Source organism: Rhamphochromis longiceps, linkage group LG12 (genome assembly GCF_057381845.1).
Source record: "Rhamphochromis longiceps isolate RC_006_pf linkage group LG12, R_longiceps_female_GT1.1, whole genome shotgun sequence".
Taxonomy (NCBI): Eukaryota; Metazoa; Chordata; class Actinopteri; order Cichliformes; family Cichlidae; genus Rhamphochromis; species Rhamphochromis longiceps.
In genome coordinates, this window is record NC_140568.1 from 22,856,496 (window position 1) to 22,880,958 (window position 24,463).

At 39.8% G+C, this 24,463-nt stretch overlaps 1 protein-coding gene across 4 annotated transcripts in view; it reads left to right on the forward strand.

The window, feature by feature from the left end:
• The window catches only part of LOC146657256 (GDNF family receptor alpha-2-like), a 71,540-nt gene extending 47,409 nt beyond the window's left edge, over nt 1–24,131 (forward strand). The window contains exons 5-9 of one of the 4 annotated variants that reach the window (XM_085425217.1): nt 7,449–7,561; nt 8,495–8,635; nt 13,345–13,487; nt 20,848–20,877; nt 21,836–24,131. In XM_085425217.1, the coding sequence (XP_085281343.1) occupies nt 7,449–7,561; nt 8,495–8,635; nt 13,345–13,487; nt 20,848–20,877; nt 21,836–21,961 (553 nt within the window). In that variant the 3' untranslated portion in view covers nt 21,962–24,131. Of the gene's footprint in view, nt 1–7,448; nt 7,562–8,494; nt 8,636–13,344; nt 13,488–14,441; nt 15,845–20,847; nt 20,878–21,835 lie in introns of those variants that run through there. The other 3 variants (XM_085425216.1, XM_085425218.1, XM_085425219.1) reach the window with 3 other exon arrangements.
• Nucleotides 24,132–24,463: the final 332 nt, after the last annotated feature.

Sequence of the window (24,463 nt, forward strand, 5' to 3'; positions counted from 1 at the left end):
CTAGACTCACAGAGGAAAAGCCATCTGTCACAACCATTTTGGGGCTGAGGGGAAAGCGAGCACAGAGCAGAGGAGGACAGAGCGAAGGAAACAAGAGGAGAAAACAGAGTGAAGAGAGTAGTTGAGAAGCACTCCTCAGTGCATCATGGGAAGTCTTCCAACATCCTGAGCCTTTAGCAGTTTAACTAAGGGGTGGTTCGGTGTCACCTGATCCAACCCTAACTATAAGCTTCACAAAAAAGGAAGGTTTTAAGCTGATTATTAAAAGTAGAGAAGGCGCCTGTCTCCTCAACCCGAGCTTGGAGCTGGTTCCACAGGAGAGGGGTCTGATAGTTGAAGGCTCTACATCCTATTGTACTTTTAGTCTGAGAGCAAAGTGCTCTGTTGGGATGATATGGTACTACAAGGTCTTTAATATGTAATGGGGCCTTATCAGAGAGGAGAAAGATCTTTTAATTGAATTCTGGATTTAACAGGAAGCCAATGAAGAGTACGTAGCTTTCTTGTCCTTGTCAATACTCTGCAGTGTTTTGGATTAACTGAAGTCTTTTTAGGAAGCTTTTAGGACAATGTGGTGATAATAAGGAATTACAGTATTTCAGGTTAGAAACAGCAAATCCATGGACTAGTTTTTCAGTATAATTCTGAGACAGGATGTTTGTAAATTTTTCAATATTAAGTTTCTTTTATATTCTTCAACTCACAACAACAGTCGTCTCAAGGTGCTTCATACTGTAAGGCAGCAGTCCCCAGCCTTTTTTGCGCCATGGACCAGTATATGTCCGACAATAATTTCACGGACCAGCCTTAAATGTGTTGGATAAATACAACAAAATAAAACCAGTACTGGTACAAAAAAGAAAGATTTATTCATAACACACGGGAAAAGACCCAGGGAAACCGAGTTAATGATAAAAACGATTAAAAAATAACGCTAAAAACCCTGAAAACCATAAATTTCACACCAGCAAACGACTCACAGACCAGTACCGGTCCGTGGCCCGGGGGTTGGGGACTGCTGCTGTAAGGTACACAACCTACAATATTAGAGGAAAAAGCAAGTATTACACAATCCCCTATGTGCAAGCACGTGGCAGCAGTGGAAAGGAAAAAGAGTTTAATAATTACTAATGATTAAATGCAATAGTGGTGTTTAAACACAGGGAGGGCGAAAAGAGAAGTAACGCTCAGTGCATCATGGGAAGCCCCCCGGCAACTTAAGTCTATTGCAGCATAACTAAGGGATGGTTCAAGGTTCCTTACAGTGGTGCCAAAGGCCGAGGTAAGAGGCCAGTGAAGTATGTGGTTAGTCACAGTGTGTCTCTGGTTTTTAGAGCTGAATACAATCATTTCAGTTTTGCCAAATTTATAACTTCCCTTAACTGATTGCACTTAACAGAGGCAACAAAACAGAAAACATATTGTCAGACTTCCCTTGATGTATTGTCAGAGTTATTACTCACCATGGAAGAAAGAAAACACACTTGATGGGAACTTGGTATGGGTCTTTAAATGAAGTCATAGTCGTTACTTTTCATAATAACAAAATCAAATCTAACGGTGACAAAGGTATTATTGAATTGAATATTACTCCTGCAGACTGGGAGCAGATTGCTTTGTAATGTCACCGGTACAAAATGAGTTCACCAGCAGTGTTTGTACGTTCAATCAAAATCCAACTCTTTAAACTGAGCAAATGCAGAAGAAAATCAAATCTATCTTTGAAAATTCTGATATTGATTCTTCTTCATATGTTAAGATCCAATAACTCAGCACTGCTAGTTTACAGTTTTGTGACCTGTAAAATGACTTTGAATGCATGAGAAACTGAGGCGGTAAAATAAGCACTGATATTAAAGCCAGTTTCCTGGTCAACAGCATTACTATCGTCCATACGCTGCTCTCTTCAGATGGTCTATCAGATTTCAAATGGTTTTGATCTTGTAGTTAATAATGCAGGACAAACTGTGTCACCAGTCAGTTTTTGTTGGTTTCAATTCTCTGCTGAGTAAGGGGTTGAAAGGTTGTTTCATTTGACAGCTAAGCTAAACTGCCTTGCGCTTTGACTCAATGCCATCTGTGCACAGTTGGCCTTTTAAAGCATTGACTAGGAATCCCAGTGAGTACAGTAGAACTAAACGAGGCAGGCCTCTGTCCAGACACATTTTGGAGAAAATAGCAATGGGTGAAACAGACAGTCACCTCTGACTAGCGCCATCTCAGGGTCACCGGAAGAAGCGTAGGGAGAGAAAGCAGGAAAAGGAGACACTGCAAATTGTCTGTTAGTCGTAAGAAAAAATAACTCTGACAGATGTTATTCTATTTTAATCAAAATATATTCATAGCACTCCACTCACAAGGTAAGTGCTTCATTGTTAGGAGTTTCATAATAGTTTTTTGTCATGTATTGAGCGGTGCAGAATAAAAGAGTGTCAAAACGGTTTAATTGTGAAGAAGAAAAAAAACAACAACATTGCCGGGCCGCATTGTTTGCTTTGGCGTTTAACAGCTAGTGACAAAAGAACTGCTGAGTGCTGTCGACCGAACCACGGTAAAATTTACATGCCATGAATTTGCACATGAGCATCTCTAGCTCATGGCAATTGGTTTACACAAAAGTGACAACAGGACATTAATGAAGAAGGAGAAGAGAGGAGAAGCGAGGAGAAGATAAGGTCAGATGAAAAAAAAAGAAAGAGGCGAGGTAGCAGAGGGGAAACATCTTTTGTTTTTTTCTTATTTGCTTCATGTAAGAGATATTATGTTGGCAGCTATTGTGTCATGGTTATTGTTATGCTTTCTGTAGATGACTGAGCGATATGGTCTCTAAAGACTCTCTAGGCTAAAGACTGTGGGAAGCGATAAGAGTGAAAAGCCATAATTTCACATTTAACAGAAAGTATCAGCCGTAGAAAAAAACTCATAATTGTAGACAGAGCACAGAGGGGAAATTCTCCAAACCAGCCAGGACTCTCAATGAACTGTTGTTTTTCAAATGAAGCTATTAGACGACTTTGGAGTTTGATAACTGTTTTTCCTTGTTCCTCTCCTCCTTCGCAAGGAAATGGTTTCCAAGACTGACAGTCATCTGATTTAAGTCACATTGTTTGTCATGGGCATCGAGTAATAGGAATAAGAATCCATATAAAAAGCCATTAGTTTTCTATTACTGCCAAGCTGGATGGACAGGCAGTCAGCGCTCAGCCGAATCACTGTGTTTAAAGTGTCAGGTTGGTTGAAAGAAGTCTACCTCTGTGGGAGCTCCCCCTGCCACTTCCCTGGGGGCTGAGTGGCTGAAATGACCATAAAACTCTGTTGAGCTAGACAGCCTGTAATTTCAGCAGTGAGAGGCGCTTTGCCGAGGTATAATGGAAAGCCCGTGGAAGCCATGAAATGCGCTGCATCCTGGTGTTGGAACACCATTGTCTGAACACTCAGGACACCTCTCTAAACTTTAAATTACTGTTTTTAAGCCATCATTGTCTGAAAGAGCTCTGCTTCTAAAAAGAAACATGGTGCTTGTTCAGTTTCTTTAATCTTCCGTGGTCTTTGCCATTCTTACAGAAATCTGACGTTCACATTCTGTATTAGTACAAAAGTAAAAGACCTTTTGCCCATAAGATACGGAAAAATGGCGCTTCGAAAGGTTGCTTTGTGTAGGCACAATAGAGTTGTTCTCTCTCCCCTCTGTCGTATCTTTTTTATCATCTGTACCATGGTTGTGGGTACAAGTGCCTTTTTCACTCTGAATGGAAATGGTTGAGAGGGGCCTTCGAGTGAGGAGGACAAGTGCTGAGAGGGGTTGCTTTGCATTTGTCTGTGTATGTTCTTTTTTTATTATGAAGGCTACTTATGTATTGTGTGTCGCTATTCGATAGTGCGCGTTTCTGTGTCTACACTCGTCTCTGTGGCGATGGCGGCGCGAGCATAGCGTGGTCAGTTTACTGAAGCGAGGTTTCACATGTGATGTTAGCAGCATGTCATGTCGAGAGGCTCTCTGGGGTGATTTGTAAGGAGGGTGGATGGAGATGGAGTAATGAAGTGTGTCTGAGTGGGGTTTGCTGCTGGAAGTCCAAGCGCCTTTTACGCCACACTGGCTACATTTCTGCTATGATGACACAGACACACAAACAGACAGACAGACATGGGAAATTGTTATATCATTATCCCACATTTAATCTCAGCCAAATATGCTTCTCTCCTCTTTTGAAGACTAACATGACGGCATATTGGTTTTTAAATCACTGCAATAAAAGAAGACCTTTCTCTCTGATAGACTATGCTGTGTCCTTCACAGAAGACAATTTTTTCACAGAAGACTATGTTATTCACAAAAAATAAGATATTAAGTATCATTCCATCTTAGTTATTTCAGAAAAAGGTATAAAAATTATAAATATGTGATCAAATACCAATTCCACTCTAGAATATTTAAGTCTAGCAGTGTGTGAAGACAGAGCCATATGTATATTTTGTTTACATTAACATTGGCCCTTTGAAAACTATTGTGGTGAACAGTAGTTTGCACCATCAGCATATTGTTCTTGTTTTTTAAATGCATTGTATTCATGCATCCCTCGTGCATAAATACAATGCTATAAATGCATAACTCTAATTTTCTTACAGCGTAAGTACAGTATGTGTAACTATTCATAAATAATTTTAGAGTTTTGCTGTACAAAAGTCAAAATTCACATATCTTTTCATGCTTTTCTTTGAAGAAAACATGTCTAAGTTTATATTTTTGGAGGATTTTTATCTCAGACATTTTCAGGCAACTCAACAGGAAAAGACTTCATGTATTTTCCCTGAATGTAAATTTGAGGTAGCTTTATGGAGTCAAGAGGCAGTAAGAGGACAATGCTACTGGCACAAGTGGAGGTACATTTTTACATCTTGTCAGCAGTGGTTGGACAGCAAAACAATAGGAGGGGGGAAAAGGAGCCACAGGAATAAACAGTAATGTGTCTGTTATGGAGAGCTGTGTCGGTCGTGTATACAGTGGCAAAGCTGTTCTCAGGCAAATGAAAGACACACTGAAACTTGTCTGACTCCAGCATAGACATATGCAAATGAAGAAACAAGCAAAAGAAAAAAAAGAAAAAAGAAAATCTTCATCTGAACAACCTGAATAAAAAACTTTAACTAATAAACAACTCAACTTCTTTCTTTTTTTATGACAACTATGAGGAGATCATTGTGCGGTCCTGTTACTTGTTGGATCTTTCTGTGGACTTTAAATCTTCCTGTAGCATCTCTCTCTCTCCCTCTCTCTCTCTCTCTCTCTCTCTCTCTCTCTCTCTCTCTCCGTGTGTTGCCAAAATTCTTCTTTGGAGTTCTGCCGTGAGTGTCTATGTTTCGCAGGAAAATTGACAAGACACAGCTGGTGGATTTTTGACCTCTGATAGATGGTCTTGTCTCCAGATGGTCTCATGTCTTGCTGTTGCGGCTGTGTACTATCCTTTCTAAAATTCCAGGGTTTGAGCCTTCATTGATATGTTGAAACCAAGATACTTTTTCCAGACTGCTGATTTTGATTTCAGAGTTGATGTCTTGTGGATTGTTAGGTATGAGCTTGGCCTTTCCTTTTTCTGATACCCATACTAAGAGCTGAGGCTTCTTTACCACCAAGCTTGGGAGTTTTCTTTCTTTCCCTTCAAAGACATGAATATAAAAATGTGGGCTGGTGATTGTTCTTCCTCCAGTGTTAACTGTGCCTTCATGCTGTTTCAAGGCATCTTTCATAATTCTCCAGGTGTATGTTGGAGAGGGTGGTTGAGAGTAGATACTTGATGATATTCCGACTGTAGTACCAGCTGCCCATGCTGTCACTCAAGAGAATAAGGCTTATATGCTTGTCATACAGGTGTTTGCTGATTCAGACCAGGTTGACGTTATCCACAAGGCTGCATGCCACATCCCATCAAAGACCTTCTTGAAAAAGAGCCCGTAGGAACAGCAGGTTATATGCTGTTTGGAAGGTTGGTGGTTCGACCCTACGAGGAAGCACTTGGCGACAGTGGGAAGGAAAAAAACCCTTTTAACAGGAAGAAACCTGTGATAGAATCAGGCTTAGGCAGGAGCAGCCAAGTGCCATGATGGGCGACAGGACCAAAGACACACTTTGGAAGAGGGCCCAGAGATTAAAAACAACTGATGATTAAATGCTTTGTTGTCTTTAAACTAAGAAATTATTAGTTTAGCTTAGCATTAGAATTGAGATAAAGTTTTTATTTCACAAAAATAATAATGAAACCCTTTTTCTAGAAATATATGTATGTTGTCTGAAATAAATGCAAAAAGGGGCACATTCATGTGTGAGTCATCAGACATATAAAGCATCTAATACATATAAATGTGCATATAAATAAAGCATAGTCACTTTTTTCTGTTTCTTTTCTATATGAGGAAAAAGCGCTGTTAAGATAAAACCTCCAGGCGTTCTCATTGGTGTCTGAGTCCAAGTTCATTTCTTTATGTAATTCAAAATATGTCACAATTATGACAGTGATGTGCTTAAATATAATAAAACCCATAATATTTACTTTTGAAAGCCACCATGACATCTGACAATAAAAAAAAAAAACAGAAGAATGAGCTGCTGGCAACCATTAAGTTCCTAAGAAGGGAGTGGTTATCAGGTAGTGCTGGGTCACTAGCCTATCAACCATTCAACAACCCAGATTTCATCAATACTAAACCTATTCTTCTGTATATATGTGTGTTTTTGTGTGTTCACTAGGACAACACAGCCCAAGGTAAATTAAGGTACCTTTGAACTTAAGGCCGAAAAAAGTGGTCAGACCAGGTCAGAGGGAATGAGTCATGCACAACTCGGAAAGAAGCAAAGAGGAAAAAGAGAAATGCAGTATGGATTGTGATTCACATTGTGGGCAGCTGTGATGTGAACAGTACAAACAGCGCAACTTTACTCACGCTACTCCCAATAAACCTACTTAAGTGGATTAGCAATGCCACCCTGGGGGCCTCCACAGACTTAAAGCTCTTATCACAAACACACCGAAACAAAACATACTATTTTTATCAGTCTCCTTGGTTTGTGGGGAAAGTGAGTTCGGGAGATGGTTAAGAGATCCAGGATAAGCACAGAAGCTATGGCCAAAAGAGCCATATCATATCTTTTCTCATCTTTATACAAAAGCACTACGACTGGGTCTCTGCTGAATATTATTAATAGCTTGTTGGTTATGAGGCATAAGTGTTTGATATTCATGACACCTGTTGTAGAGGCCTGGGAACAGATGTTGTATATACTTTCCCAGTTTGACGCTGGTCATAATTGGCAGCTGCTCTGTAGAAAAAACTGTGCCAAAAAAATTACGCCCAGCTTTTTGTATTTGTGTGTTTTCATCTTTCATCTTGGACTTTATGACTGAGCCTGTGCTTCTCATTCTTTGTCTGTGTTGTGCTTCATGTTTTTTGTGCAGGTCTAGGCTGGCTGATTACAAAGAGAACTGCGGGATGACTCCACACGCAGCGAGCACCTGTCCTAACCAAGACAATCACCAAGCCTGCTTGGCCTCCTTTGCAAGGCTCGTTGGTCAGTACATGGCTACGTTGTGAGAAGAAAATGACGGCAGTGAAATGTGTGGACACAGAAAGGCAGATTCAGAATGTCACTGTTTTTTTTCTACCTTTCACACACATAATGAAATAAAGAAAAATACTCCAAAAACATGAGACAGCGTGCCAGCAGTCCAGGCTGCTTTCATCATGAGGACCAGACAGCAGAGTTAAAACTGATATCTCCACCAGTACACTGGGCATTAGTTCACTACTAGAAGTAATTAGGGAGCAGAGGCACTGAGAGAGTTTTTATTTAATTAAAACACTTGATGAACATCTGTTTGCTTGCAATAAACGTTAAATAAACAATATGTACTAACTAGTAGATGCATATTTTTCAGTCTCAGCCAGCAGCAGCTAGGTAATGCTGTGGCAGTACCACAGAGCTTGCTAAAAAAATAAATCTAAAGGCAAATTTACACAAAAGGGCTTTTTCTGATGCTTAGTGGTTGCTGAAGTGTCCATATTTCAGTATCAGTCAGTGCTTCCCCACCATGTGTCATAAATCATGCAGTATGAAGTGATGATATTCCACGGTGGTTCCTGGATTTCTCTAGAAAATACGACACACAGAATGTACCAAACACTCATGACACCAGCTAAAAGCATTGACACATAGAAACATTTGGAAAGTAAAATGCTTTGGTACTGTAGTGCTTTATTCAAACAGGGCACACACTTCCTAAAGCAACTACTTTGCAAAATATTTATAACATAATGGCCACTTTCCATTTAAAATAAAGCATAACACAATTGTTCACCTCCCTGTAAACTCCAACAATGCAGTGCAAACTCATACCTGTGACTAACACCTTGTTGTGCATTTTGTATGCAATTTGCTGTAAATGTAATCCATTATTGTCCATTAGTGACACATAACTGTATTTCTGTGTGGATGCCCTCGCAGGGACGGACGTGACTCCCAACTACGTGGACAGCAGCTTCTCCAACTGGACCATCTCCCCATGGTGCACCTGCAAGGGCAGCGGAAACCAAGAGGAGGAATGTCAGAACTTCCTGCGGTACTTCACCAATAACGCATGCCTAAGTAAGCCGTCACAACTCATGAATTCTCTGAAATATGTTTTGTAACTGATAGAGGCCAAACAGGCATGTATTATTGATAAAAAGTACGAGCCTGCGATGCGGAACTTTCTCTTTCAGCCACGTAAGAGAAGCGAGAGCTGTGAACTTCAGTCTTATGAAACTTTAATGGTTTCATGTCAGATTCTGGTTTTCAGTGTCATTGAGCTCTTCAGCGAAATAACTGTGGATGTGATGTTTTTAAAGTGTGGATGTTGGCGGCATGACTGAATGTGGAAATAACAAGAGATGTGGTTAGAGGGTGTGGGTAATAGATAGCTTTTAGACATCTGAAAATCAAAACGTCTGCATGAAATGAGGTGCTTGAAAATTTTTGCAAATCACTTTTATTTCAAAGAAGAAGAAAAAAGTATTTTGTGTATTTAATAATGAAATAAGGCTAGAAGGATTGCATGTAAATATTTGTCAATGAAGGATTAATGCATGGCTGGATGGACTTGAAATCATTATATAAAATTGTCTGTTAGAGAATTGAATACAACCTGCAGATATCCCTTTATCCACAGATTAAGTTGGAATTAAACGTTCTTAGTTTCTCAGATGCAAGTAATTTCTTATCATTTCTCATCCCTCCTTTGGGCAAGATCTGCCCAGACTTTAATACAAAAGAAACCATTTGCATGTCATTTTCACATTCAATCTAAGAGAGTTAAAGGGCTTAGGGGAGAAAAATGTCATGAAAAGGAACAGACTAGCGCAAATGGAATAATAGGGAGAGCTAAAATACATATCATCTGTATATCTAATGCATAACATACAGGGTGCAGCGTGACAGAAGGGTTTCTTCAAATATCTTTATGCTTTTTCACTGAAAAGTAAAATATAGCAAGTTCCATCCTTGCTATGGTGTAGCGAGCAATGTCATCAGTACTATAAGACACCATTGCCCTTACCATGTTCTATTGTGTGGATAATGCTTTCAGACCATTTCAATAGATTGCTGGGTTACCGTTTTAGCTGAGTGTGCAGGATGAGGGATGAGGCTGGGAGCTGAGGAGGCGTCTCGAAAAATAACACAAAATGCAGCATCTCCTCTTTGCAGTCGAGGGGAACAGGCGATAAACTTCAACACACCGGGAGGTAGATATACACAAAGTCACAGTGCAGGAAGATGCATATTCAACCCCCTTAATCTGAAAGACACTTAAATAAAATTTCATTCAAGCAAAACAACATAACCATGGCAACTGCAGCATTAGTAAACAAAAATAAAAGTTAAATTTTTTTAAAAAGTTAAAGAACAAAAAGGGAAGGTGTGATGCAAAATTTGGTAATACATGTAAGGAAAAAGAAGAAGTTAAAAAGTAAAACTTCAATTCAATCACCAAGGTCAGTATTTAATATTAATATGATTGGTCTCTGATGTTTTCTCTCACATTATTTTAACCATTTCTAATTGTGCAGTAGTTTTAATGCCACCACTTCTTGCAGCATGTAGCATTTGATTAGCAGTGGCAAAAGCCGCTGCTGTGGCCACAAGTGTTAATTACAGATTCTGGTACATTCAATTCTTTTTGCCCCTACTGGCTATCAATAGGTGATTTTACTGTGTACAAAAACAATTTAGTGTTATTGGTGCTGAATAAATACAGCTGTTTGCATACTAATTGCAGCAGGATGGAAACCCTTCCACAGTGTATATAACCCTGAGTTGGACAAGGAGAGGAAAAAATGGATGGGTGGATATTTTTATGGATGTCTTTCCATTAAAATTTCTAGGTAGTAGCTAAACATCCTTCAAACTGATGAGTTGACAACTTCAGAAACAGCTGAACATCAAGCAAGTGCAACAAATCCAGAGACAGCAGCTGTGATTTGACCTTAATATACTCCACTTCTGCTGAACAATGGTTTTTAATTAGAGAGAAATACTTGAGTCCAACTTCTCAGATTTTCCCAGACCGCGAGTCTCAGTCTGCTTGGAACATCTGCGCAGAAACGCTGTGTCTGGTAAGTTGTTAGTGAGCCAAGTTTTGGTCAGAACAAGGCAGAAAGTCCAAACGTTACTCTTTCTTTTTGTACACTCAGTCTTATCCAGATATCTAATTTAAAGTTGGCCAGAAAAGGGAGGAATCACAGACCCGAATGTGGTATAGTTTTGGTTAATTAGCAGACTGGCCTGCTCGCTCCTCTTTAACTTCAATGCGCACCACTTCTGTTGAAAGAGCTTGCTCTAGCTAAGCATCTTGGCAACACTCTTTTTCTAGGAAACCACTTACTCTGCTCATATGTTGCCAGGACATGTGTTGGGGTAAAATTAGTGACCAAGACAAATCTGAAGCTGTTATTTAAAGGTAAAAAAAACTTTAATTATAACAATAATATGTCACTATATAGACTCTTCTTTTATCTTTGCCATGTATGCAAACTAGATTTATATCTGTTTACATCTTGAGCTAATTGTATTGCATCTTCATTACCAATTTAATTATGTAATTAAATTCTTACAGCTTTAACTGTGCTGTAGATCATGAGAAAATATTTAGTGTAAACCTTTAGATCTGCAGCAGAGTTCATTTTGATACCTCATCCATCACAGCATACTTCAAGTGAAATCAGAAAAACATGCTTTAGATGGTTCATTTACTGTCCTTGAACTGTTCCCAATTTTTCCTTACAAGCTCCAGCAAAAACAATGGTCCAACAGAAGACTAGATTAGAATTCCGATTTGTATAAAATATATGGGAGACCAACAAAGAACATTCCAGCTTAGAGGTATTATGACAGTCAGACCCTGACTCCCCCTTCCCCTGTCTCTGCTTCTCTTGTTCTCTCCTTCCTTCTCATTTCATCTATCCCTGCAGGTGCGACAATACAGGCTGTGCCCAGGGGTTAAAGGAAAGCTTAATATGAGCCGTTAAAAAATGGAATTGCTGTTGGCAATGAGCTTAATCACTCAGTGGAACATTTGGGTGCAGTAAAACATCCTGGGTGGAGGCCCCCCAGCCAACTAGTTTGATCTATGACTTTATTCACCCATTTCACATCTTTGAGGGGGATTGCTAACCATAGCTGACCCTGACAAACAGATGCTTAACATTACAGGTCTTAGCAGCACTCCACTAGCTCTTGACTGCTAGCATTGACATTGTTAAGCCTCGCCAGTGAACTCGATTTTTCTCTGAACCACTCTCCTGCTTTCTAGCAGAAGCCCAAATTGTCAGTGTCGACCAGCATAAAAAAATATGAAGTGTGCTCTTCTGTGTGTTTTGTGTGCAAGTGAATGTGCATATGTGTACCTCTGTGAGTGTCTTTGCTGTTCAAATACTTGTGTGTGCGTGTGTCTGTGTGTAGGCAGACCAACAAATGTGACAGACAAATTTATGTGGCCAAGCACCGGTAGTACTAGGGACTGTGTAGCCATCTGATTATGCATGTGCATTCCACAACTATCTTATTTGTCCTTTGTGTGGTGGTGTGGAAATGCCATTTCTCCTTTGTTTGGGAATGTTTTGAATTTGATCAGTCACATAAATCTATTCAAAGTCATCTCTGCATGCTGACCTTATAATGGAGGTGGTTGCCAAGCAATTACATGCCTTGCCTTCTCTCTGGCTGAACAAAGAGAAACAAGCCTTGTGTTTTAAACGGATGAGCGGTGAAAAGGTACTCAGCGCCTATTTTTACCATATCTAGCTGGAAAGCTGACTGAACAGGGATTTATCACATTTCTACAGAGACACACACATGCACTTAGACACAAAATTAAACACATGTGTACAGCACATCTGCAGGCGCTGATATGCTAGGGCTCGTATTTATTCACATGCTGTCCTCTGTTTGAACTAGTTGATTTCCCTCTTTTAAAAGATTGTATTGCTTTTCATGCTAACAAACAAATTAGGACTCATCTTTGCAAGCGTGGTCATTTTAGCGCTATTTAGTCAGCTCGGAGCAGTTTGAGAATGGCTGTTGCATCGTAAGAGAGTTTTTTGTAATATGCATGAATCCAACATAAAGCAAAGTTGGTTGTATTTGATAAATATAATCTGTTGTGTCGCCGCAGGATTCGCTTGTAAAGGATCATAGAAAACGCAGATTAATTCGTGATCCAGTTCTTTCGTGACTTGCTCCTAATCGAAATGCTGTCACACTGCAAGACGATCATCTGTGATAGATCACAACATCTGTGTAAATGGAAACTTTAGAAAAAAATGCTCAAAAAGGCAAAAAGGAAAATGTATTTATTGACTTCATTTATAATGCATGAAATACAATTAATTAGCTCTCAGATGCTTGGCACAACTGTATCAATAATGTATCGCTAGAGGAAGTGATTCAATTTATTGCCTTATCAATATTTTGTGCCGCCGCTAATAAATAGCATAAATATGCGAGGCAGTCAAAAAGGAAGGCATAACTTACAAAATAAAACATAAGGCAGTGCTTAGTAATGACAGACAAAACTCGGATAGCAATTTGTGATTAGTTTGGCATATTTCTCTGAAGCTTACTGACAAAGCAAAAAGACTGGCTCTCTGTGCTCTTTCTGCTCCATCCTTCCTCAGTCTCACTCAGCCTTGCCTCATTCCTTTAGTTGCCAAAGATTGGGCAGGGTACCAAAAAGTTGACTTAGAGCTGTCTGTCTGCTAGCTGGCTTCTTGTTGGGATGGCAGTCAAACCCAAATGACTTTATGTCTCTGTTCCTGCAGGAAATGCCATTCAGGCCTTTGGTTATGGGATAGACAACACACAGAACAAAAGTGGGCCTGTCCCAGGCCCCTCAGCGACACCGAAGCCAGACCCTGTATCGACACAGGAGATCTCAGAAAATCTCCCAGTGACTATCCCAAAGGTAAAAGGTTCTCAATGTTTCATTACATGGGATGTTTTACATGTAGATGTTAAATGTGATGGCAAAATGTAATTTAGAGTTGTTATTTACTGCCTGTTTGGCAATCGGGTATGCTCTGCAGTTTGAAGGCTACTAATATGAAGCTTCTGTGTATGTTCAATAAGCAAGATCTGTAATCACTCATGTGCTTGCTTTCCCAGGGGTTCGACTGCTAGTCTATTCTTTACATTGCTCCCACTTTCCCACGCTGCCAGACTCAGTACTGTTCATTACAATCCATATTACAGTCATTACTGTAGACCAATAATCTTCTTGCCTGCCTTCTTTGAGCCAATCAGCCTCCACTCTGCATGCATTAAAACTCACTGCAATGTGCCTGATCATGCAACAGCTAACAATCATGTTTTGTTTTGTTTGTTTGTTTTTTTATTCTGTACCCTGTCACAGTAAGATCGCTGTTTTTTTGGGGAAGTTCTGTGCTAAATCTTATCAATGCTGGGGTTCCTTTCTGCCATGATGGCTCATCTTATCAGCAAATAGATCTCAAGAAATCATATTCAATTCTTTCAAATGCTCTCTCCTCATTGAACTTAGTTAATCGTGACACATTTAGGTCAACTCACTGTAAAAGTTAAATAGATGTGGATGTTGCTTTATTTTGTTTTTTGTCACATCAAAAATATACATTTTCATCTCTTTCCTGCTACTTCTCTGCATACATTTGATAAAATGGACCAACTGCAAGGAGAATCACAAAAATACTCCTCCGCTCTCTTTTGTACAGTGGCAAAATAATAAGACTCAACGTGCTGCACCGTTCACATTCGCATCACATACAATCTCTATGCTTGTTAAAGCAATTGGCACATCAAAACAGACGCTTTATGATAACACAGTTTATGCTACACACCCAAGATGATGACATGTGGTTGAAATATTATATTTTTCTTACAGACAAAGAAAGAGTGAAAGGAATGGGAGGTGGAGGCTTAATCTGGATTAGATGTTCTAAAATACTGGCACAGGGCCTGTTCTCTGCTGAATGCTGTCTACTATGAAGACTGCAGTTAACTCAACTATAACTAGGTTCACTGTCTGGAGCAGAAAACATTACCACTTTTTTTTAATGCTGTGCTGCACAAATGCATAGCTCTTTGTCTTTTAACATAACTCTTCTTCATTTTCTCTTCAAATAAGTGTAAAAATGACAGAATTAAGTTATTCACCAAAGAATCCTTCTTTTTATGAGTCTCTCTGCTACAGAAATATTTCACTTTACACTATAGGTCGAGAAGAGGCTTTTCTTTTTATCTAGCTGTTGAGTTGGATTAGTTTTCACAGTGAATTACGGCTGTGTTTTACAGATGTATTTTAGATGTTTTGTGCAGCTTTCTAAAGTAAGAGTAATGATGCTTTTCACCTTTGCAGGAGACCCATGTGCCCATGTTTGGCAGCGGTGTAAAACTGTGCTTTATAAAATATTCTGCTGCTGATGTTGTTGTTCATGTCATTTTTCAGTGACTGTTACATATCCAAATCCAAGTAATGTGCACGGTTTAGGAATGCAAATTTGTGTTCTGAATGAACAACTACCATTAAGACATTTCGCATCAGAGCCGTTAAATGTTAAATGTGCAGTTTTGTGCTTTGCACACAAACCCTCGTTGATTGGAACACAGGAAATTAAAACCTTATGTCGTGATCACTGCGTTTGAGCCTTGTTTTCGGTCTTGAATTTTTAGTTAATATGTTAAAGTTTGAGTTTCTGCTTTGTTTCTCTTGTTATTTCTGTTTAGAAAGTTTAGATCTTTGTTTATTTTATTTTCCAAATCCATTTTTTTCCCTATTATTATTTCACTGCTGTGCCTTCTGTTGGATTGTTTTGGAGTTTGCATTATTGCATCAGCCTAATAAAACAACTCATTTTTTGTTCATTCGGTCTACCTTGTGCATGCCACTGCTGGGTCCCAGTTCTGCAAACCTTGGACCCAGCAGTAGAGTCTGAACAGCAGCAGGTGGCTTTCTCGTTTTTTGAGAAGAATTTTGGAACTGAATATGAGCCTATCTCCAGAGGGGCTTACCAAGGCAATGGGGGCCTCACCCAGTAGTTGTGCTCCTGAGGGAAGCCATACCTCAAGGCTACCAAGCCTGCAGGTCCAACTTCCACCAGAAGTCAAATTGGGTTAAGTGTGCAGCTAGATTGTCTGCCACCTGCTGTTGCTCCTGTCAACTACCCAAACCAGCATTTAAATCTCTGCCATCTTAAAAGAGCGACTGCAGCCCTTGGCAACACTGCCGATTGCAGCCTCAGCAGCCAATTCCTCCGCCTGAGTGTTTACCCAAACTCCATGCCCTGAGTTCCTTTTTTTTTTTAATTCTGGCTACCCCGTGACCATGTATACTGTGTCCAAACCAGTATCCCCTGTGAGACTGGGGTCCCTAAAACTCAGCCTGTGTGTCCTAACCTGTCCTAGCTGAGTGTCCTGTGGTGACAAAGCTGGTGCAACCCAAGAGTCCTGTGCCTAAGCAAATAGAGCTCACCAACACTCAACCACCTGAGGAACTTCATTGCCTCCACTGGACACCTGTCTCGTTACCCTTCAGTTTCCACTTACCTGATTGCCCCCTTGTGCATAAATAGTCCTGCATCTGTTGTACTTACAAGTGCCCCTCCATTGTGTTCTCCTGTGATTCCGTTGGATTTCTTTTGGCTCATTTTTAGACTTTGTGTCTCTGCATCTGCAAGAAAACGGCTCACTTTCTGTTCATTTAGTCTTCCTTTTGTGTCTTTGGATTTCAATTCTGTAAAACCTGACACCCTAAAAATGTTGCAAAGAGGAAAATTAATGAATAAGCACAGCTGATAACATTAACAGTGTGTGTATTACCGAAAGGTAGAGAAAGAGAGAGGATAGCAGAGGGCGAATGGGTGGTGAAACCGCTTTCTCCAAAGGTTGTGTGTGTGTGTGTGTGTGTCAGTATTGATGCACTGCTCAGTGCCTGTCTCACTGCAGCATGGTGTTTAATTTATTGTAAAAATGGTAATTAGGAAACAATAAGACGTGTGATTACTCAAGCAGGAAGTTTATAATTAGAGAGGGAGCTGGTAGCGACATTTTGGGCGGCCCTGAGTTCTTAGACAACTATGCCTGGCAATTAAAACTTGTCAAACTTCCATGGCAGATAAATTGGGGGTGTGTTGTTATGGTATGAGTCCTCTTGGCAGAAGACTGACTGTCCAGAGCTGTAAATCTCACTGTGGCTCATTGAGTAAACATGTGGTCTGAAGCTTGGTCCTTTGAGCACTGTAAAGATGCATCCATATTTAGGTATAACTGAGCAGTGCCATGCTCCCAACTCCAGTGGTGAGGTTACACACGTGATATTTGTGTACCCAGTTTAAATGTGCATTACAACAAACTGATACAGTTTCTAAAGCAAACTAAGTCTGTTTTGAATGGCAGTTATCACTTGTTTACAGGGTCATGTCACCAGTATGCAAGGTCTTCCACCAACCATTTGGCCCTTAAAACCTCATGTGTTTGGAAGTTTTTTTGGCGTACTGATTATGTTCATTTGTACACACTGTTTGGTTGAGGCGCCAAAATTACTTCTCTGGGAAGGCACTAAATTCATTTGATTAGTCTTTGGAAACAAGATTTTAGTTTAGATTAAAACACACCATTTCACATCACTAAACACATATTACAAAGCTCAACGTTCCAGGTGATGAATAAACATCAATCCAATATTTGTATCAGTTGTTATTCCTGTACTGCCTTAAAAAAGTTTCTTTTTTTTAAAGTGAGTGAGCAGCTCTGTGCAGCCGATCTGTTAAATTCAGGTCTGTGTTTTTAAATATTTATGTACTATGCCAGCAGTGTACTGGTGGCAAACAGTTCTAAGAGTTTATGGAGGGAGCTAACTGCAAACAGTTAGCGGTTTCAAGGTATTTCATGTCCGCTACATCAAATTTTCTTTGCAGGAGTTTATGGATTGATGATGGGTGAAAAGCTCAGATGAGTTTTCCTTGTCAGCTTCTCTCGCTCTCAGTCTCACACTTGTTATGTTCATTATTTATTGGACCTGCTTTAACATACCAGGTTGTCCTCGGCTCCACTCTGTGCGTGAGGAGATGCACACATGTAAAACTGGGAGAAGACAAAGGCAGCAAAGTGCAGTATACTAAGGTGAAATTAAACAAATGGAAAAAGAATCACCGTTCATTTGCGTTATGCTGGTGCTGATTAAATTATTTCACTAATAAACACAATTTCAGTGAATAAGCTTGCAAATATTTATTAGCCATATTGTGCTTTATGAAGTTTGGAAAGTAATGTTTAAATTCAGCCCGACGTTGCCTTACACAAGATTATCTTATATCAGTACTGCAAATGAAAAAGTTGAACTGGTGCATCCCTGATCAACTGCAGATTTAACATGTACTTATTCCCACAACTGCAAAAGCATCACTTGATCTGGATTACTTTCTGTTTATCGTGATTACTATCTTGTACCATCTTGGCTACAGGCAGGTACCAGGAGGGTGTCTACTAGTCATATCTATGGGACAGATTGCAAATTATAACTGGCCATTCAAAGGGCTGATAACAGTCAAAGTGGGTACTATCTTTTTGCTTCTATGTAGTAGCTCTAATATGAACTCAAAGGATTTGGCTAAAAATAGACCACTCTGCATAAAGCAGTTTAATACTTTAAGTCATTTATATATGACACAAACAACAATAATATATGTTAAATCACACAAGTCTATGTGTACGGACGCCTGGAATCTCAGTGCGGGTGTACAGAAATCTGAATTTCCAAAATATTCGTGTATCTCAAAAGGATAAACCCTCATTTGATGCCAAGGACTCGGTTCCAATCTCAGCAGGAGATATTATATTATTGCTCTCTGCTGTAAGTAAATATGCATTTTTATTTAAATCTATTACTGTGTAAAAGGATATGACTTTAAGAAAGATAAGATATATATATAGTCAGTTATTTGAACATGTAGTGGTTAAAATTCTGTTGCAACATCAGGTAAGTTTGATTTAGACATCAAACAAGTTCACTGTGATTTTAGAGGGCTTTGAACCCAAATCAAGGGGAAAATGTTCAGTGGGAATGACATTTATCATAGATTGGATGGTTTTTGAAACCTTATTCAATAAACAATCAGTCAGGGATCTTTAAGTGGTGACCATTATATAAAAGCAACAGATAATTCACCATGACCATCACTGGCCGCTTCATTAGGTACACTTGTTCAAATGCTTGTTAAGGAATATGTTCTATCAACTAGTCACATGGCGACAACTAAATACATTTAAGCATGTTCAAGAACTTCAAACCAAGCATAAGAATGAGGAAGAAAGGTGGCGTTGAACATGGCTTCGTTTTTGGTGCCAGATGAGTACTTTTTGAGACTCTACAGAGATTTTACTGGCATTTTCCCCAAACAACCATCTCTAGGATTTACAGAGAATGGTCTAAAAAAGAGAAAATATACAGTGAGCAGTCGTTGCCTTTGATGAAAATGCCTTGTTGATGGAGAAGGTCAGAGGAGAATGGCCATACTGCCTCAGGCTGATAGGAAGGCAACAGCAACTCAGATAACCACTCGTTACAGCCAGTTTATGCAGACGACCTTCTCCGAATACACGTCAAAGCTTGAAAGCTGGTGGGCTACAGCCGCAAAACACCAATCCAGTTGCCACTGTTGTCAGTTAACAGGAAACTGAGGCCAAAGCGCACCACATTCACACAGTTTCACCAAAATTGGAAAAGATTGGAAAGATGTTGTGAGTTGTTCTGAAATGTTATGAGTATGGACATTCAGATGGTAGGGTCAGAGTTTGTCATGAACAATATGAAAACATGGATCTGCCTTGTTTCAATAGTTCAGGCTGTTGGTGGTATAATGCAGTGAGGGATGCTTTCTGGGCATTTTTCCAGCTCTTTAACACAAATTGAGCATTGTTTAAATGCCACAGCTTACTTCGCCTTAGTTACTGACCATGTCCATCCCTGTATGGCCACATTGTATCCTTCTTCTGATGGTTGTGTTGGGATGTGGTGGAACAGGAGATTCACATCATGCATGTGCAGCAACTGCTTGATGCTATCAAGTCAATGTGGACCAGAATCTCTGAGGAATCTTTCCAACACCTTGTTGAATTTGTGCCATGAAGAATTAAAACAGCTCTGAAGACATTGTGGAACTGGCAAGGTGTAACTAATGAAGTGGCCGGTGAGTGTACGTTGACAACATAGCCTCATTAGCAGATTTTTGTACAGCTTGCCTTTTTCCCCACACCTTGTGCCTTCTTTCAAATGACTCAATGTTACTATGCGATGCCATTTCAAACCAATTACCTTCACATTTACCAAACTTGTGTTCAGGAAGTGCCTACTGATTCTACAGTTTTTGCAATGTGTTTCTTTGAAATGTTAAATTTTATTAAAAGCAACTCGTGCAAGTGATCAGTCTCCACGCCCACATTACACACACCCAAACACACACTCTGAGCTCGCAGGCAGCGGAAGGCTAGTGTTGTCTGTGCTCTCATGTAACCCTGTCACTGTTGATTTTCAGCTCAATTGAATGGAACTGACTGGTGGGAAAAGGCTACATAACTCAGGGTTACTCAATAAGTAGTTGCAGTTTCGCTGCAAATTTGACAGTGAATAAAAACAAGTGCTGTCTAGATGTGTGTTTACCACTTAAATGACAAGTCACGTGCATTTTTAACAGTTTAAATAAATGCTTTTGTTTCTCTCGCTCTCTCTGCCTGTAAACAAATAAGGACATTTCGACATTGTCTGTATTCTGTCATGTATATGCATGTGTTTGTGCTTTATCCCTTTGTTCATGTGTGTGCAGCTTATCACAAGCCTGAGTGTATGTGTGGATATTGGCTGCAGCTAGAGATCTGGACTCATGTCAACAGGCTGCTGCCACACATCACTGCCCTTGCTAATTAATTGGCTTTTAGTCGCGGATGTGTTTGGTGCATTGTCAGGCTACCCAGTGCTGCTCCTCCGCGCGTGCACCCCTCTTTTTTTGGCAACTGTCATTTCAATCATTTCTTTGTAAAGTGCAAATTCACAAACACAGGTACTGTGATAACTGAGGCTACTGGAAACACCCCCTTTGTCTCCCTCGTTCTCCCTCTTGCATCCTTCTTCACAGAAGCAAAAATATGGCTGTCTTGTTAAAATAACTCAACAATTTTCTCGTTTCATTGTTTATTTTCTCATTTATGTGTTGCCTCGTTCTGGTGGAAGACGAAGTGCTGGTAGATAACATCATAGTAAATCTTTTTCTTTTCTTTTTTTTTTTTCCTGTGCACAGCGAAATGGGCGAATACATGGTGAAGATGAGGTGAGGGGAAGGTGGAGGAGGGGAAAGAGGAGGAGAAAATGTTTCATGTTCCTTATGATGTGCCTCTGTATTGCTGTGCAGGACTGAAAATGGTACCTTTGCAAATTGAGCAGGACTGCTTTAACTTGAAGGCAAATGGTTATGCTTTGTGTTACAGAAATCCGAGAAAATTGAAAAAGTATTCAAAATGCTAACAATTTTATGGAATGGCATATATAAAACCCATTGTAGCGCGGGTATAACGGTGGAACTCTGGAGGCCACAGAATTTAATATCTGTGCTGATTCCCACTCGTCTCCGCCATAATGTGAACAGTGTGGGAAAATAAACTTCAAGTTTATTCTCTCTTGTGCATAAGAATAAACACTGTAGCGTTTTGATTGTGCACACTCAAACAAGGGGTCTTGTTTTCTTGGGCCGCTACTTGCTGTAAGATTTGCCTCATGAAATATTGAAAAGAAATCCATAGCCGCCGCTGGCTTCTGTAGTGTGTGTTTGGCTTCGTGGCATGTTTTTCTTGTAAATAAAGTCTGTAATGATAGCTTTAAAAACTGTTTAGAGACTTGCTGGCATAGCCTAAAAGAGTTTTTGAGAAAAAAAAAAGAAAAAGTGCACACAAGAAGCTTTCCTTTGTTGCCAACTTGTTTAAGAAGCAAGGAGCATACTAAGCAGCACGGGCTTGAAATATACTTCACATATCAAAACGTTTGGTGGATCAAACACTTAATGTTCATGCCAAAGTGGATGTACTGCGAATGTCATTTCTTGCTTTGACTTTCTGAATGATGTTTTCTCTTCTTCTCTTTAGCAGTGACCCTGTCCTCTCTCATTTCCCTCCTGTCCTGTCTGACCTCTCTCTTATCAAATGCCAGAACAGGAAAGCAGCATGAATTGTGAGTCATGTCTAACCTTTTGCGGATCTCTCTCTCCCTCTGTGTGTCCCTCTCTATCTGCCCAGTATCACCAACCAAGAGGTGGTGTCATGGACCTGGGAGAGGATCACTCTTCTTGTCTCTATGCCAGTGTCTGGGCTCTGCTTCCCAGCCTGGCTTTGGCTCTGGTCCTGGCCCAGCATGCTTTATAGAAGCGCCAGGAGGAGAAAAAAGAGGTCATCCACCCACAAGCTGATCCCAAATGCAGAAGGTGTTATTCCTGAGACTGATATTAAGAAGGCTGATTCTCTGGACAGTTGACATGGATGGCATTTACGAAAGAGAAAAACAAAAGGCCGAGAGAGGTGGAAATGACTGAAATTTTATAACTGTGAATTTGTTGTTCATTTATCGTATCATTCGGGCAGACCGCAACTGTGATGGAGCACATGGCTTTACAAAAGACCCTTGGTATGAGAGGCCATGAAGGCCGCTCTCTGACTGAGTCACGAAAAAAACCCAGAGGACTGAAGCTGCTCATGTCAAAGACTTCTGCACTTTTCTCACCAAAGGAGGGCGAGAGGGGGGGAATGAACAACACAATTAAAAGAAGGCAAGGCAGGATTGGCAGAAAAGAAATTGTTGCAAAGAGAAAAGGAGTGAGCTTGAAGTAAATGTCATATAGTGAGATGGGAAAAAAAGAAGGAATCGTTTTTATTTGCTTTGGGTCTTGGACTTAATCTTCTCTTGGATGAACAGATTGCACATTTAGAGGCATGGATGGGGGATGATTACGTTCTGTTTCTTCAAATCTAGTGTAAACTCTAAATTGTAAAGCCTACTCAATGTTCTAAGTGTTGGTATAGTATCTGTGACCATAATCAATCTACAGTACCGAGCTTTCATTTGGGTGCTACAGTGTACCTTTTAAGCAGGCAGCGAAAAGAGCTAAAGGCGGCCGTATTAAACAGTTAATGGTCTTATGGTCATTTAAGATGTTGTTGATAATTGTGGGTGTTCGCCATATGTCCACCCGCACACGTGTATATTTCTGTCTCTATGTATATAAACAACACTTTTTCTTTCATTCAGCCTAATGATATCTAGTACCTTTAAAGGACATTATTGTATGCACAGGTGGCTCTGTACTGGTACTGAAGGAAGGATTTCATTATCTGCATTTATATTTGTCTATTAAGGTTTGATCACAAAGAATGTATACAGGGATAAAATTAAACGAGCTCCAACTGCTTGAAAAAGCCATAATGTGTGTGTGAATATTGTAATATTTGTTTACTGTGTGTGTCTGTCTATGTGTGTACAAACTCATTACAATGTGTGAATGGGTTTACAAGCAGGAGAAAAGTAGCTTGTGAGGAGCATTTTGAATTGCCCGTGTGGGGGTTCATTTTGCACCGTCAGACAGCAGAGGTTATGATGCATATTGTAATTGGAGAGTAAAATCACCTTGCAGTTCTGGTAAGCGTTTTTGGGAACTTCCAGCTCTTTTGTTTCCAATTTTAAGAGTCTCTGAACTTTTTCTTCATTTAGTTTTTGTCCAGAGGAGCGGAGAAGAGTGATAACAGCCTCTCACTAACAGATTGGGCCCGTTTGAGTGTGTGTGACTGCCTCTTATTATTGATGATTATTATTAGTATTATTAACAGACATGTGAAAATGTCAGCCTGTCCTTTAAATGGCTTCCTTTTAATGGGAAATTGTTCCACACAAGCAAATTTGTTTTGACTCTTCAGAAGAGGAGCTGATGTCTTCAGCTGCTTGGTGTCCACTGTTAAAAGGACATGAAAGTCATTCTGTGTAACTTGGGCAAATCAGCAATCAACTTAGCCACAATCTTTTGGACGTAGCTATAAAAGAGCACATTTGCAAACAAGATGAGGCCGAATGCATGATGTTACACCCATAAGAATATCGTTTTGCCCATCCGTGCATTGTGTTTGTTTTTGAAACACACGCTCTGACAGATGCTGAAAGAACAACAAAAAAATCAAGACTTGCGCTGGCATCTTTGCAGATGAGAGACATTTTTTGTGTGTTCATGCTTTCATAATTTTCCACTGCTCTGAATGAATGTTACCAGTAGTTTCACCAAAAACAAGTTTTTATTTTCAAACAGCACATCAAGTGTAGTGTTGTGACACATTAATGCCTGCTATAGAACCAAACAGCTTTGTGTTAGCAGGCAGGGTTTAGAAAAGGTTTACTATCTGCCCGGATCATGAATGTTGCATGAAACTCAGCTCAGTGTGCTTTCACCACCACGGGCTGGTTCGGTCTGGCAGAAATTACAGTCATTTCCTAAACTGGCGAGTTTATTGCAGATTACTGCTGCAAAATGGCAAAAATCTCAGCACAATATTTGTCTTTGCCTTCCACATTCAACACATTTTCATAAAGCAACCACCATGTTTTTGGCTGTAGATATATAGATATCCATTATATATAGATATAAATATATACAAGTGAATTGTAAGGATTTTTAACCTGTAGCAAATAATCGCACAATAATCACACACTTTCAATATTAAACAAAGAAAAACGCATGTATTTTTAAAAGTAAGTCTATGAACTCGTGCATGTGAACAATTTCTCTTTTTTTTTTCCTGATATCACATAATGAATGTTGCAGTCCTTTCGAATTGTAATGTACTTCTGTCAGTGTTTTCAGACTGCGTTGAAAAACTTTCAAGGTC